General features: G+C 39.4%; 1 protein-coding gene across 2 annotated transcripts in view; it reads right to left on the bottom strand.

The window, feature by feature from the left end:
* The window catches only part of Hpse2 (heparanase 2 (inactive)), a 436,035-nt gene that overhangs the window by 117,706 nt on the left and 300,779 nt on the right, over positions 1–17,550 (bottom strand). For both annotated transcript variants that reach the window (XM_048338506.1, XM_048338507.1), the window contains one exon: positions 6,701–6,794. In XM_048338506.1, the coding sequence (XP_048194463.1) occupies positions 6,701–6,794 (94 nt within the window). The remainder of the gene's footprint in view (positions 1–6,700; positions 6,795–17,550) is intronic.

Below are 17,550 nucleotides of genomic sequence, written 5' to 3'. Positions count from 1 at the left end.
ATTTTCATAGAATCCCAAAGCAATGAGTACCTTCAAGGATAAGTGCTAATGGGAAGAGAGACTAGAAAGAAGATACTGACACTTAAATCATCTTCACTTTCCCAGTCCTTTTCCATGCCTAACCAAGGCTTGCTGGACACTTAACAAGACAGTCCCCATCAGCCTCAGTGGTAATTTTATTTATCCTTAGGGCAAACTCTATAATCCTCCCACTTCCATGTTGAAACACTGTGAGATCACCCCAAGTTGTCTCTTTCTCTTGATGAGCTTTTTGTTCCCAAGCAACCATTTGTTCCCAGAGCAGTTCTGCTATGGTCCATGGATAGCATGGAGGTCCATGGATTCCTTTACACCATCCTTCACTTACATGTACTAGACCCTCACTATGCACCAACCAGAGTCTTTATACATGAAACATGTGGATGGAGGTCAGTGGATGAAAGTCATACCTTGGAACTCTTTGCCCTCACTTGCCTAATATCATGATAGATACCCAACTTCCATTGAACCTTCACTTCCGGGCAACAACTCTAGATTATTAACTGATTGTGGGGTCACAGTTTTTTTTTTGTTTTGTTGTTGTTGTTGTTGTTTGCAAGCCCTGGGGCTTGAACTCAGAGCCTGAGCATTGTCCCTGGCTTCTTTTTGCTCAAGGCTAGCTCTCTACCACTTGAGCCACAACACCACTTCTGGCTTTTTTATATATGTGGTGTGGAGGAATTGAACCCAGGGCTTCATGTATATGAAGCAAGCACTCTGCCACTAGGCCATATTCCCAACCCTGATTGTTTTTCTTTCACCAAAAATGTTTGGTATTCTTTTCTATGAGACTTCCTAATCTTGTGTTAGTTAGAAATATAAATTTTACAATGGGTTGCAAAATAAATGGCTCACGAGAGATATCGAATAAAGTAAGCCTTAGTCTGAATTCTAATTTTACTATTTAGCAAGCTCTGTGGCCTTGAGTAAACTATCAGTTTCTCCAGTGGATTAATAATATATGAGGCACTCAATAAATGGCATATGTAACTATTTTTGTAAGTTAAATGTATTTTTTAATGCTTTTGAAAGTCAAAATGTTTTGAATAATTATCATTATCAACTGAAACTTGCCGGCTGTTTACCCTTTTTCCTGCCAGCTTTTTAAAAATTGATGACACATTTGATAATTATTTGTATCTAAGGACCAAGAAATATTTGTGGCTAAGGATTAAAGATATTAAGATTTATGAAAGGACAATGATTAAAACTTTGGCTCTCTTTGTAATTAACATCCCTTTAGGTTAGAGATTCCCTGTGCTATTATTAGTGTCTTGTTTAATATTATTCATATATTGCATAATATTTATCAACATCGTATATATTTCTCCTCCTGCTTGCCTTTTCCCCTTTTTCTTGCTTGTACTAAGGTTTGAACACGGGGCCTCACACCTCAGCTTGTTTATTTGTCTGGTACTCTACCACTTCAGAAATGCCTCCAAGTTAACTTTTGGATAATTTTTTTGAGATAAAGTCTTGAAAACATTTCTGTTCAGGCCGCTTTAAACTGTGATCCTCTGGATCTGTCTCCTGAGAATCTAGAATGATAGGAGTATGCCACCAGCACCCACTTGCTACTTATGTGTTTTCGTATTCCAGTTTTTGTCATCAGAGATTAGCAATGTTTCAATCCTTGTTTTCCCTTTAATTTTATTTCTAGCTATCCCATGATTCTCAAGAATGACAGTTATTTTTTATTCATATACTTTTTGGTAGGCTAAGAAGCTCAAATAAGTGAATAAACAGCTAAACTGGAAGGTTGGTTAAGAACAACCTATTAGGGCTGGGGATATAGCCTAGTGGCAAGAGTGCCTGCCTCGGATACACGAGGCCCTAGGTTCGATTCCCCAGCACCACATATACAGAAAACGGCCAGAAGCGGCGCTGTGGCTCAAGTGGCAGAGTGCTAGCCTTGAGCTGGAAGAAGCCAGGACAGTGCTCAGGCCCTGAGTCCAAGGCCCAGGACTGGTAAAAAAAAAAAAAAAAAAAAAAGAACAACCTATTAATTACTTCTGTGGTCCTATATATTAGCAGGATGTAATAAAAGAATTGACATGACATGATAGCACTGCATTTATTGAGACTTCCAAAGAGTTGACCGTTACTAAACATCATAAGCAATGTGGATATTAACAAAATAATTATAATGATAACAAAAGAACAGTCATACTCTGAACCACATACGCCATTCCTTTATCCATATATAGTGGTTCTCAGATTACACCCTAGAAACTACATAAATTAGAGGGATTCTTTTCTTTAGGCATCAGCCTGAATATGACTTCCTATGGGAAAACTTTGCTGGCTTTCCTTCCTTTACTTTGTGAGATGGCTACTTCTCACTATGGGTTCCCAGAGCACCCTGTTGCAAGAGTCATAACATTTTAGATGGGTGCTGGTGGCTCACACCTGTCATCCTATCCACTCAGGAGTCTGAAATCTGAGGATCAAAGTCCAAAGCCAACCCAGAAGAAAACTCTGGAAGAATCTTATCCCCAATGAACCAGAAAAATAAAAATAAGGAAACAGAAGTTGTGGCTCAAATGGTAGAGTACCAGCCTTGATAAAAATCTAAAGCCCTGTCCCTGACTTGATACCTCAGCATCAACACACACTTACATTTTGTTACCATTGCTTCCTTGCTTCATTAACTATTTTCTCCGCTAGTTTACAAGTTCTATAAGTACAAATGTTATATCAATTTTGCTCACTGTTATGTTCATAGGGTCTGAAAAAATACAAACGATGGCATTAACAGTTAAAAAATGAAGTGAAGATGGTTAGAAAGAAGGAAGGCAGCAAGGAAAGAAGTTTCCAAATAATGAGGAAGCCAATTGGTCAATTTAGTATTCAAAATGCAATCATATGGACAGTACTTTTGGAAAAGCTTCCCTTATGGCTGGGATTTCACCAACGCCTTCCTGAGCTTATTGAATTGCTAAAAAATAATATCAAAAAGTGTTATTTCCTCCTCTGATTCCTCTAGGAGATGAGGACACAAATCATAGAGTCCAAGTGATTTAAGCCAAAGTGGCTCTTCTTGGTTCTTACATCATTGTGCTGGAGTCAGCCCAGCTCTTGACAGTGTACCATCTGCACTGTGTCCTCGACATCTCTCCATCTCATCCCACTCATCCCCAGATTGTGAGATTCTCAACTCTTTCTCTTGACTCATCCCCCAATGTAGATGATTAGCCTTATTCTAATGGCAGGAAAAGTGTGTGGATCATCCGGAAGCATGAAGTGTCCAAACAGATCTATGTTTGGCTTCAAAAAGTATGATGCACATTTTCATATAACCACATAATTGTCTCTCTGTTCAGAAAACTGAGAATTCTTTTCTAAGTGGCAGTCCAAATTTAGAGACCACAGCTGCTTATAGCAATTGAGTCATTGCCTTTCAAGTGCCAAAAATATCACCTATCATAGTCTCCAGGGTTCAAAGGAAAGGAAGGAAGGAAAAAAGAAAAGGACAAGTGGAGAAGAAAGGTAGCATAGAACATCTTTCATCAAAGAAATTATAATTAAAAAATAACTATAACAACTACAACAACAATAATAGCAATAAGAGCTAGAAGACAATAGGAATTAACAAAACAATGCCTCATGTGACTTTTCTAACCTCCATAAGAAAGAGAGAGTATCTTCATTTTACAGACAAAGAAACAAAATGGAGGAATGGCCCACAGCCACACAGCTATGCCTAAATTCTAGCTCAGGCCATCAACCTTGCAAGCCTGTGATTTAATTCCATTCAAACAATCTCACTACAGATTTCTCAAAATACTTTCACATAGCTCTATTTTGGTAGGAAATCTGCCCTTTTCCCACAACAGTAGGCCCTCGGGGGTGAGGTAGTCATCAAGACTTTCCTTAATATCCACTAAAAAAGAAGAAACACAGACTCCATTTCCAGCTTTCAGATGGTGTTCCCAAGCAGATAGTCATTAAAGCAGTCACCAAGACCATCTCTGAGCTTCATCCATCTTTGACCTGGTTTTATGAGCTTTCAAGAAAGATTTAAGCCAATCTGCCCTAGTTTGTACTTTGTGTCTCCATTCTTTAGGATGCCCCCCTTTCACCCTGAAAATAGAAGAAACACCTGAGAAAAATACCAATAATCATAGTTCAGTTATCCTGCTCAGGTCCCAGCTCTACTTTCTCCAATGTAGGCACGTTGAAGGACTGACACACACCCCCTCCACACACACACTCCCTAACATACATGGTGGGCTATGGTGACAGACTTATCACAGGAGTTCTGACAACTGAGTCCAGGCTGTTTTTCTAATGGAAAGACTACCCAGCATGGCCAATCTTAGAGAAGCCATAATCTAGCAACACTTCTGGTAGATGCTCATCTAAAGTAGCATCTGGCAAGAGCTTTGAAAAGGACAGTTAGGAAATAAAACAAGTCAGAGGGAAGTAGTCAGGTCCACTAAATAAGATTAGGAGGATGGAACTGAGACAGACTGTACATTTAAAAAACGACTACAGAAGTATTTCTGGTTTTATATGCTTTTCTAGAGCCTTATGCTTTTTCTCATCTACTTGCTCAGCTGGTACTCTACTGCTTGAGCCATGCTCCTGACTAAATTTTTACTGATTGTTTTGGAGCTGGAATCTCACAGATTTTCTGCAGTCTCATTGACTATTATTGGTTTTGGGATTTTTTTTTTTTTGCCCAGGCTGGCAGGAATCATGACTTCTGGATCTCATCCTTCTAAGTAACTAGGATTACAACTGTAAGCCACTGGCCCCTGGGTAGTTTGTGTCAACTTTATGAGTCTTGGTGACTGCTTCAATGAACAGAATATGACTGAACCAATGATCTGTGACTTCTGAGAGTGGGCTAGGAAAGGTGGTACAGTTTTGTGAGCATTGTTTATAGTTTTGATGATGTGTGTGTGTGTGTGTGTGTGTGTGTGTTGGACATCTTACTTCAGAACCTGGGGATGAGGCCTAGGTTACATAGAGAATTCAGAGAATTCATACATAGGTTTCTAGCTTTCAGCCTCAACTAAGGTTTTACTTGATAGCCGGCATCTTTTGCAAAAATATGTCATCCCTGACTGACTCTCGGACATCTAGGAATAAATAGTTCTTAGGAATGTCGATGGTCAAGAGCAGAATGAATATGATCATTCTCTAACCCAAGATAAATCTGTGCAAAGAAGAAAATAACTGGCCTTTTTTTTTTTTTAGTAAACTCAATTTATAAACAAGGTTTACAATATTTATTATTAAAATAAAGAGGCACCTCCCCCCAAAAAACAATTGAGAGTTGTATTTAATTTTGAATGAGAAAAAGTATAAGGATCTAGAAAAGCATATGGAACCAGAAATACTTCTGTAGTAGTTTTTTAATTTTTTAAACATTGTTAGGTTTTCCATGTGCATTCTTTATGTTATTTTTTGCATTATGTTGTCATAATTTTACATATTTATAGGGTACTGTGGGGCATTTCAATATGTGTGTACTGATGATCAAATAAGGGAAATAAGCATTTTCATTTTTATAATTCTTTATGCTTGGTGCCTTTGATTGAATTGCTTCTAGTTATTCACAAAATATGTAAGGGTTTTTGCTAACTGTAGTTGCACCACTATGGTGTAGTGTTCTAGATCTTATTCCAACTAACTGTCTAACAATGTGGTGCTACCCATTATATAACTTCCCTCTATCTCTTATTCTTCTCTTTCTAGCCTGTGGTAGTTACTAGTCAACTCTTCCTAGACTGAAATCAACAGTTTTAGCTCTCACACATGAGAGAGAAACTGCAGTATTTGTCTGGCTTATTTCATTTCACATAGTATCTCCCAGGTTCGTCCATTTTGCCACACACAACAGTATTTCATTTGTTTTTAAAAAGAAATAACTGAATCGAAGCTGGGCATGGGTGCTACATGCCTATAAACCTAGCTATTCAGGAGGCTGAGTTCTGAGGAACACAGTTCACAGCCATCTCAGGCAAGCAAGTCCATGTGACTCTTACTTTCAAATAGCCAGCAAAAAAGCAGAAGTGGAACTATAGCCCAAGTGGTAGAGCACTACTAGTCTTACCAAAAAACAACTTACAAACCGCAACAAAGCCCTAAATTCAAAACCCCAAAATGGCACACATACACACACACCACACAACTTGAATCCATGCGAGCAATGTTACACAATTTCTTTATCCTTTTCCTTTATCAATCCATCTGTCTTTGGACAGTTGGATACCTAGGTTGATTCCACATCTTGACTGTTGTGAATAATGCCTCATCTACATAGGATAGGTTAAAATTTAGGAACTGTATGCTGGTTTCATTTCCTTTGGCTATTTCCATTTCATATGAGAAAATTCTAGTGTTTGAGGAACCTCCACACTTTTCCCTACTAGTTGTGTTAAATTCAGGGTAAAAGTTCCCTTTTCTCCACATCCTCACCAGTATTTGTTAAAGTGGAGTTTATTAACCTTTATACCGCATAATCAAATCCTCCTGTATCTGAAAAAGTAAGAACTTGTGAGGGAGTTCTTGGCCACGCCCAGCTGGACTACACTACTTTACCCTTTGCCTACTGGGTCCCCACAGAGCTGAAGGCCAGCTGTCACCCTGTGACCTTTTCCTTCCTTACCCCCAGACTCACTTCTCTTCTTCCCCAGGTAGTTTTACTCACTTTCTGAATTTTCCTAATCTGGTCAGAGAGTGTGTCTAACAGGCGAGTTTTCAGGAAGTCCATCACTTTGACCACCCGGCCATCAATGTAGCAACTGGAATAAAAATAAAATAAGAAATCAGATACAACCTTCAGCATGGAACTAAAAGTACACTTCTCTAGCAAGAGATATCTCTCTGTTGCCTGTGTGAACAGCCTAGGAGTCTGCCTTGGTTTTCACATCCAAAGAGGCTTTTCAAGAAATTAATTACTTTTCTATCTTCTCCAGTTCCATTCCATTGTGGGCTAATACTATGTTTTTTAAAATTCAATTTTATTGTCAAGGTGATGTACAGAGGGGTTACAGTTATATATGTAAGGTAGTGAATACATTTCTTGTCAAACATTGTTGATTTTAAATCTTTCTCATGTGAAAACCCATAGCTGTCTGTATGGAAACTGACAGGAATTCCAAAATACAAATTGGGTAATGGAGAAAAGTATGTGACTTAGGCCTCATCTCCTACCCATTGCTATCCCTACCTTAAAGCTGTAAAAGTATGTAAGAGTTTCAACAGAATACTGAATCATTTATTTAGATTTCTCCATCTTTAAATCAGGAAACAAACATTAAAGCAACAATCCAATGGAGTCCAATGAGCAGGTCTCCAGCTCGCTTTATCTGGCAAAACTTCTTATAATGTAGCTTCATCAATTACCTCTAGGATGAATAAATGTGTGAACAAATGATCCAACAAAGAAGTAAAAAAATGGTTCAACTCAAAGCCCAAGAGCCCACACTCTTGAAATAGTAAAGAGTTGGTGTTCATTGGTTTCTGCTTTGGGTCTGGTTTTCATTAGTAGCTTAAGTGAAACATCAAGTTGTGCTGACATTATGTTGGGAACATTTGACTAAAACCGGCCCATCCAGCTTTATGGGGACCTCCTTCTTGAGTCTCTTATTCTGAAGATCAAGCTGAGATTGGCTGGGTTCAGGTGATGTTCATTAACCTAAATCTCTTCCTACGTATTCTGAATTGAATCAGTCTTTAAGTGCTGATGATTCCTGGGTGCCTATTCTAGCCTACTTAGGGCTCATTGGCTGATGGCTAATAGACTTTCTCATTCATAATAAAATATCCACCTGTAGTACATACCATGGAGCTATGTGAAAATGCCATTTACTGTTAAATTCCCATATCAACACGTTGATGTGTTGGAATAGTTAAAACTTTTCATTGTACATAAGTACTCTGGTTGAAGCGAGAGGAGGAGATAAGTACTACTAACTCAGCCTCCCATTGGCTTCTTCTTAAACCACCTCAAGATGTTTTCCCAGAATCCAATGTTTAAATCACTGCCTTTTTAGAAAGAGGATTGTTTTGAAGCCAGGCACATCTCAGGCCAACTCCTGACCTGTATTTTCATGATATTGCAAAGTTACTTGGACCTCAGGATTGGTTTTCAATTAAGGGGATATTGAGCCTAAAGTGCCTGGAATACAGTAGCTACCCAACAACTTCTAGTTCTTTTCTGATCTGCTCATTTTCAGATCAAAAATTAGGGATGATAAGAAATAGGCGAATGATTTGGGAAATTACTTATTAATACAGAAACCTTAAAAATGGAACTGTTGTCATAGAGTCACATATTTTTAAATTATTCAATGGTGATTTATGTTAGGAATTAAAACAATGATGACATTTCACTTCATCCCTGGTACAGATACCAGCATTAGATTCCATGAGCATTTATTCTATGCAACACACACAGTGTCAAGTACGTTCACTGCATTAGAACTTGAGCAATCTCTTCTGTTAGTACTTCCCTATTAGCACCTCAGCTTCTTTTCTTTAAGTTGAGCGAGAGGGTGCATTACATGAAAGTTAAATGTACTGGGACAAAGTAGTTCAAATGAAAAGGCATTTGTGTAATGCTAATTTAACACATAACTGCAAGCAAGGAGAGTTGCTATGTGTTATATGGTCTAAGCACATGACAATGTACTAGAATTAATCTTTTATTATTTAATGAAATCTATTATAGTTTTTCTTTCCTCTTTGTAAGTTTTCCTGGCAAAAATACTAAAGATCAGTGTTTATAATTTTGCCTTTTTGACACATATATCTTAATACTTTCTGAGATAAAGATGCCAAATGCATTTTTTGCCTTTGATCACCCCAACTAGCCCATCCAACCCATGGTTCAGGGGCAAGGACCCCTTACTCTTCCCCTCCTTTGTTTTGCTTCTTTTCTTAAATTACATAGAATCTGGAGTCAAAACAACAAAACAAACAAACAAACAAACAAAAACCCTGGTTCAATCTTTGTTTCCACTTAATGCCTACTATTGGATTCCTTTTTCTTTAAGATTTTCTTTTAAATTCGAACTTAGACATTTTCACTGATCAAATAAGGAAATGTGATGATTACAGAACTTAGCATATTAAATATATTTAGTAACTAACTATTCTATCAAAATTTCTTTCCTTCCTTTACTTTATTTGTTGTTGGTGGTGGTGGTTATGGGGCTTGTACTTGGGGCCTCGGCGCTATCCCTGAGCTCTTTTGATCAAAGCTAGTGTTCTAGCACTTTAACCCACAGCTCCACTTCTGGTTGTCTGGTGGCTAAGTAGAGATAAGGGTCTCACAGACTTTGCTGCCCAAGCTGGCTTTGAACCTTCATCCTCAGATATTAGCCTCCTGAGTAGCTAGGACTAAGGGCATGAGCCACCAGCACCTGGCATCTGTCAGGTTTCTTAAAGGCCTAAGGAAGCAGAAATTTAAGACTGAAAGGCAGGCAATGGGGTGGGTGGGCTGGAAGAGCCTCACTGCTGAGGACAGCAGACTGTAACTGCAGGATTTGAGGGAGGAAAATACAGGGCAGCAAGAACAGATTCTGGATTCCCAGCAGGTGGAAGCAGAGGGAAATCTGTTTGGTATTACTGTGCACTCAATGGCTAACATTCTATTTTTCTAGGCACAGGAACAGTTCAGTTTCTTCTTCCTATAATTCCAATCCACACTTTGGCTTCTGCCTTTTAGAGCCTATTCTTGGCCCTATGTAAAACCTAATAAGATGGATTCCATTTGTATTAGCTGTTCTCAGGCTATTCTTGAGGTCTGTGAATTGTATTGGTGCAGGAAGAACTCTAGGTGGGGAAACCAGTAGACAATACTTCCCTACTGGTGCAGGTGATAAATATTCTGGCACTAGAGAAGGGAGGGCACTTTTAGCAGTACAAGGGAACAAGTGATGGGCTGTGAAGGAATGTCTCATGAAGCTTCTTTCCAAAGAGGGTGAGAGTGAGGAAGAGAGTGAATGAAGACCCGGAGCTTAAGAGAGATAAAGTTTTGGAGAAAACTAATGCCAGAGATGTATAGGCTGGTGAGATTCATGTATAGATTTTCAAGAAAGATGAAAGATTCAATGTAAAATATCAAATGTGGAGGATTAAATACATGATAGATAGTAGGAGCTAAGAGAAGACATTACAGAGAAAAGTTGAGTCAGCCACGTTGACCTAGGCTCTTTTCCAAACTCTGAATGACTGATGGAGCCATGGCAACCGATGAGCTCTCTAATCAAATAAGAGAGGCTCACAGAGAAGTCAGAAGCCCTTTAAAATGCTTCCCAAATATGACCCTGGGCATTGCCTCCAATTCTGACCCAGCTAAGGATCCCTTGCTCCTTGTCTGACCATCACATCTTGCTAATGACCTCTAGTAACCTCTGCCTGAGTCACATTTGGGTATTCAAGGTACATTTGGGTATCTCATAACCTTCTAATAAATTCTGTCTGAGTCCAATTTACATTTGGGTATCAAAGGAATCCCCACATTATGCTGGGAAGTTTCATCAATTTTCATTTGCAACCTTAAATTTACATTTTTTTTGTTGTAAAAATTGGGACTCTGGCCATCAGAATCTGGCAACACTTTTAAGAAAGTGAGTCAGTTAACTATCTGATAGAATCTAATAAACCCTTAAGCTTCTTTCTTTAAAACTCTTGGGCAATTAGCATGGTGTGCTTAGCCTTTGCCAAAGTGAAATAAGAAACAATTTGGCATTGCCAATCTGTGGCAATTAAAAAAAAAATCTCTCCCTGTGACAAAGCTTTGGGTCAGAGTGTTCACCTCCATAGTGATGGGACCCAGATAGCATATTGATTTGGACACAAAGAAGGAGAAACAGTCTGACCATTTGGTAACTATCAAGTGGTAAACATGGAGTGATGGTGATTTTTATGGAGAGTGGAGTGATGGTTGAAATCAGGACCTTGTGCAAATAAATGCTCTACGGTTGAGCTACATCTTCAGTTCCAGTGATGGTGATTTCTGACAAAGGCTAGGTAAAAGGAACTATGAATGGATTCTAACTGCCCAGTGACCTGTAGGCAACTTGTTCTACTTTTCTTTCTCACTGGACAAATGAAGATATTCTTAGCTACATCTCAGTCCTACAAGAGCTAATTAATTCATTTCATAGTGGTAACAAAATAATTTGAAGACCAATCAGAGGAAAAGAAAGAAGGTAGGGGTGGGGATGGAAGGAAATCATCAATGAGAGGTGCTCTAGCCACTCCCCTTTCACATAAGGGCTGGCAGAATGATTTTTAGAATCATGTAGACTAACACTTTTAGGCAAATGAATTCTCCTCCAAACTCCCTTGAAATCCCAGTATAGCTTATGACCACACTTCAAGTAATGAGCTGCTGAGCAAAGGCTGGACTATAACACAGCTGAACCTTTGGCTAAGGTCAAACTTTCAGACATGGTCAAAGGATATGCCTGCTCAGTCAGAATCGATGCTGCTTCTAGGTTGGTGGGATGCACCAAGCATACATCAAGCTGGTGGCAAGGAAGGTGGAGTGGGCAAAGAAAATGGAACCACTTATGAAACTGGTTACTAGTTTTCTTGTCCATGTGAATTTAAAAATCTTATAGAACAATGTGCTTCATTTTATCTTATTTAAAATATTGCCCTTATTTGTATTATAAAAGGAACAAATGTACATTATAGAAAAATTAGAAAATCAGCCCAAACTAAATAGAAATATAACATGAAGAATCACCTAGAAGCCCAACATTTAGAGACACATTGTTAACATTTTGCTGTGCAATCCCTTCCATTTTTATAGTACATATGAAACTTCCTATAATTAGCTATTCAAAGTCTATTCCAGATCCTATTATACTAGCATATAAACTTCAAACTACCCCATCAGAGACATCTTAGCCCATATTACAAGGATACCGATACTGATGGAACACTAGAGACTCTAAGTCAAAGTGTCTTACTTATTTTAATCATATTCCAAACATTTAGCCATCCGTCTTGTACCCCCATGCCATCCCATCCACCCCCTTCTCTAGACCCTGGATTCAGTCCTCAGGATTTCGCTACAATTAGCCACTCATGCCCATTAGCCTCTTAAAACATTTAATGAGGAGAGTTTCTTGACTTCAGGGGCAGCTGGTTTTGCTTACCTAGCCTTTTACTTTAAGAGGAAAAAACCTTTGCCCCTTATTATCTGACCCCTTCTTTTATTTCAGGTAATTGCATTAGTGCTGGCTTCCCAATGCTTAGGAATTTCCGGACTGATTTTGCTGCCTGCTGCTCTCCAGAAGGAGGGGGCAGTCTGCTCAGAATTCTAACACCCAGCCCGCTGACTGGGCCAGTAATTCCATAAACCAAGCCTTCCCCACTGAAACGGGAGAAACTTGGATAATCATTAGAGCAACCTTGTTGACCTATAAAACTGAGGCTGACACCTTGAAGCCAAACACTGGAGAAGGTTGACTGGAGTCTCCATAAAGCTGTAGGAACTGCACTTGCCCCTCCTCCCGAACCCTCCCCCTGCTGAGCTCATTTCTCATCACACTTGTCACTGGAACATTGCTTTCTGGGCTGCACTGCTCTTCATCTTCTTTCCAGTACATCAACCTTTCCATCGTATGTTCAGAACACGTAAAGGTAAATGTTTCATAGGCTTTCTTAAACTGGTGGTCTAAGTCCAGGCAGGAGTCATCATACAGAATGAAATGTTGGCGAGTTCAGGAATTTAAACAGACTTTATAGTCTTGAAAAGTCTCATAGTAAAGCCAATGGACATCCCACAGGAAAAAAAATGTATATATTTCCATAATGCATCTTTTGAAAGAATGAATGTCTGCCTAATTTAGCCTACAATGAATGCGAGGGGTGGTGCTGAGGTTCTAATGCCTCACTGTGCAAAGGCCCTCTCCTCATCTTTCTCTCCTAACCCTTCTACATTTTGGGTCCTACATTTCATGCCCAGATCCTGTCCCCATGTATCTAGAGCAGTGTAGGTAGGGATAGGAAGGGTCTGTGTCTAGGCAGACGCTCAGACAGCTGGACCTTGGTCCCAGCGATACTATTGAGAGTGCTGCAGGATGCTGGGCAACTTCTATGCCCTCTAGCCATGGGAATGGGCTCTGAGGAGGGCATTCTGGGAATTTTCAGAATAGTAGCAGGTGGTGATGACACCAGAATCTCAGGCAGAAGTGGTTTCATGTGATCTGGGTATGAAACTTGTACAGTTTGAGGAGTCCTCCTTAAGAACAGATCCAATGTGCAAAACATAAAATTAGGCTCAAAAATAAATATTGATATAGGACGACAAAATGAATCACAACAACCCCCCCAGAAACTTACAGAACCAAGTCTGTTCTTTTCCAAGAACTCATCAAGCAATTTCCTAGCGAGGAATACTGGGAAATGCTTCCTGATAGCAACCTGCCTCTACCCACTTATGTTCTAAATCCTTAGGCCACTTCAGTACTCGGAAAATCAACATGAGAGGGCTTAACTGGGCACTGGTGGCTCACACTTGTAGTCCTAGAGACTCAGGAGGCTGAGATCTGAGGATCGTGGTTCAAAGCCAGCCCAGGCAGTGGAGTCTGTGAGACTTATCTCTAATTAACAGCCAGAAAACTGGAAGTAGTGTTGTGGTTCAAAGTGGTAGAGAGCTAGCCTTGAGTGAAAAAGCTCAGGGGACAATGCCTAGTCCTTGAGTTCAAGCCCCACGATCAGAGAGAGGGAGAGGGCGAGAGAGAGAGAGAGAGAGAGAGAGAGAGAGAGAGAGAGAGAGAGAGAGAGAGAGAGAGAGAGAGAGAGAGAAACAGCTCCTGGTAACTTGTGTGGGGGTGTCAGTAACAGGAATGGCAAGCTTCAAATTGCCAGTACCCAACATTTATCTGCATTAAAAAGAAAAACAAAAACAAACCTACGACACAAAGAGAGTTAGTAAGCAGAAAACCAGAGATTCCATAGGTACTAAGCCACATAAACCCAAACCCCGTCCCTCTCCACTCTGATCTTCTAAGCATTTGAGCTGCAGAACGTTGTGGTACTGGATCCTGTAATCAAGTGTAATTTCTTTTCAGCGCTATGTATTCTTGCTTCTTTCAGCTATCTCGACTCCTCACCAATGATGAACTAAAGTCAGATTTCTCAAGACAGGAAAAGCAGTGACAATATAACAAAAGTAACACTCAAACAATAACAAAAGCAAAAACCATGAGGGATTGAGTAAAGGCATAGAGGCTGGAACATTCTAGTCTTTTCTCTACAAACAATGTTTTCCTAAGTACATTAAGATAAAGAAAAGGGTCTCTGTGGTCAATTGAGTTTAGGAACTGCTGGATTAAACCCAGTGAAGTAGGACTTTTCTGTTCCAGCCACAATTGAAGGGATTGTATCAGAATCACTCTGGTGTTACAGCAACTAGAAATCCAAGACAAAGTACACAAAAGAACTCTTTACAGAATTACACAGCCAACCACCTCAGGCTGTGATTGCTGAAAGAGGGGAGACACGTGTGGTGAACTCTGCATTTCCCTCCACTAGCTCTCTGGGATAGGGGAGAGATGGTTTACTGGCTAGCAAAATGTTGTGCTTTGTTTCCTTAGTGCAGAATGATGAACAAGAAGCAACTATTCAGGCAAAACCTCACTTTCTCTGCCTTTCTCACATGAAGGACCCCAAGCCAAAGCAAAATGAGAAGTCATGTATCATTTTAGGGATGAGATGGCTGCAGATACCTTTCACTTTGGAGTAGAAATTATAATATGGAGATCAGATCTGGCCAGTGCCATCATTGGCCACATGGCAGAGTTGCACTATCTGGCATCTTGTCTAGATGCGTGTGCCTGGATTCCTAGAGGAAGGGAAGTCCCATCCCCAGGTCATGAGTGTTCCTGAATTCCTAGAGACAGGGGCGGGCACATGGCCTATAGGTTACTGAACTTGTCAAGTGCTTGGAACTGGGAGCTTCCTGTGACCCTGCCCCCTGACCTGACCCTATTTGGGGTCAGGCCAGCTCAGGTGCCATTACGCCATGCCACATATCTCTGTGTTCCTGTCCTGTGTCCTATCTCCTGGCTTACCTCTGATCACCATGGCTTCCCAAATCAGCTCTCCATTGGAGCAGGATTGTTTTGTTGGTATGGTTTTTGTTCTTTCTTCCCTCTCTGGTCTATTTCCTGATAGTGTTAAGTATATTTGTGGGCTGCAGGCATTTGTAACAACTGGCTGCTTGCAGACTGCTAATGCTCTAATAAAAACTCCAAGATTCAATCCTTCGATATGTGGCTTCTTGGATAATTTACACATATATAACAAAATTAAGAAGCTTATGTATTCCTTCTGGTGGGTTTCCCTAAATCCCAACCAAATGAATGGAAAAGCCACAAGGGCCACATACCAATCCCTCTTCAGGTACTTAGCACTGCACTGTCATACCAGTGAGAAACAAACTTCTACCACTGGACCACTGAGATATGGGCATTCATTTCTTAAAACAATCCTCTTTATATTTGGTTGCGAACATTTCTTATGACAAAATTCCACTAAACAATCAAGCTGGCCAAAAGCTTGTCGTAAAGAGGTTTTCCTTTGAGATAACACGGAGTTTAGTGTGAAAATGAAAACAACCTACAGAGTTTGCTGATAGGTCTAGGCAATCATTTAATAAAAATGTCCTTTAATTATTATTCCTTTAACATTCATTATTAAGAATACTTATTAATTATGTATGTCAGTACTGGGGTTAACTCAGGATCTCAAGCTCTCCCTTGGCTTTTTTGCTCAAGCCTAGCACTCTACTTACTTGATTTCCACTTTCAGTTTTTTGCTAGTTAATTGGAGATAAGAGTCTGGTAGACTTTCTGCCCAGGATTGCTTCAAACCTCAGATCCTCAGATCTCAGCCTTCTGAGTAGCTAGGATTATAAGCATGAGTCACCAGCATGCAGGTAAGAATTATTTTAAATTACTGCATTGTTTTTAATTCATAAGTTCTAAGTCAAATAACTTGAATAGTCTGCAACAAAAATTCATTTCAAAACTCTAATTTAACAAAACATGCAAAGAACTTAATAATCATACCAAATCCTAGTGTGTCACTTTTTACCAACATTCAATGAAATCATATTAGACAGTTCTGTATGTATAAATACATATATACATATTATATATAATATAGACCCACATGGAGACATATATGTATAATGGAAATGGATATCAATAACTTCAGAATAATGTCATCTTTCAACAAATGCTACTTTCCTACTAAGATCAATCAAGTTAAACAGAATTTGAAGGTAATAGAAAAAAGAAATTAAACAAGTAATTGATGAATATCAAATATCAGTTCCTGAAGCATTTTTTTGAAAACATTTAAAGGATAGAGTCACTAGCTTCAGCCTCGATTCTTTCCAACTCTAGACCATACATATCAACAGCTTGCAGTGAACAATACTGGTCTTACTACCGTTCTCTTTATTGCGGACAGCCATACCAGCTGTGCTATAATTTTTCCTACAGCCATCAAAAATAATTTAGAAAATCTCAAAAGGAGAATTAGGTCATTTTATTTATTTTTACTTCTCTGTGTTTTTCTTTCTACCTGATGTTCCAAGTTTCCTTCTTTTATCATTTCCTTTCTTTTAAGAAAAAATTTAGCTATATTTATTAGGTAGGTTTTCTGTTAACAAATTCCCATAGGGTTCTTTCATCTGAAATGGCTTAATTTTCTTTCCATTGCAGAAGGATAGTTTCACTGGAATAGACCCTAGTTGAACAATTCTTTCCTTTCAGCACTTAAAAACTGTTGTGTTACTTCCTTACAGTCACCATGGTTTCTGATGGGAAAAAAATGTGCCTGCATTTAATCATTACTACCTAGGAACAGGTACCTCTGTGTGGTGTGTGTGTGTGTGTGTGTGTGTGTGTGTGTGTGTGTGTGTGTGTTTATATGTGTCTGTGTGTATACATGGATGTGCCTGTACTAGGGTATGAATTCAAGGCCTAGAGTTCAGGGCCTTATACTCTTACTTGTCTTTTTCTGGTCAAGGCTAGTATTATTTTTTAACCACTCGAGCCACACCACCCCTTCTGTTTTGTTTTGTTTTTTGATTAATTGAGATAAGAGCTTCAGTCTTTCTGCTAGGGCTGGCCTTGAACCCCAATTCTCAGATCACAAGCCCCCTGAGTATCTGGGAAGGCACATTTTTCTATCACAGCTTTGAAGATTTTCCTTTATCTTCTGTTTTCAGTTTTCACAAATTGAATACGGATGTTGTATCTTGGTATACATTTGTATTTTTTTTAAAAAAAAACTTGTTTCTTGAACTTGCAGGTTTCTATTACTTGCCAAATGTGAAAGAATTTTATTATTTTCACTCCTCCCTTCTTCCCTCTCTCCCTCTGTTCCTTCCTTGCTTCCCTCTCCTTCCCTCCTGTCTCTCTCTCTCTTTTTTTTTTTTTTTTGCCAGTCCTGGGGCTTGAACTCAGGGCCTGGGCACTGTCCTTGAGATTCTTTTGTTCAAGGCTAGTGCTCTACTTG

Source organism: Perognathus longimembris, chromosome 2 (genome assembly GCF_023159225.1).
Source record: "Perognathus longimembris pacificus isolate PPM17 chromosome 2, ASM2315922v1, whole genome shotgun sequence".
Lineage (NCBI taxonomy): Eukaryota > Metazoa > Chordata > Mammalia > Rodentia > Heteromyidae > Perognathus > Perognathus longimembris.
Note: the sequence above shows the minus strand (reverse complement) of the source record. Positions and strands in the feature narration are given on the sequence as shown.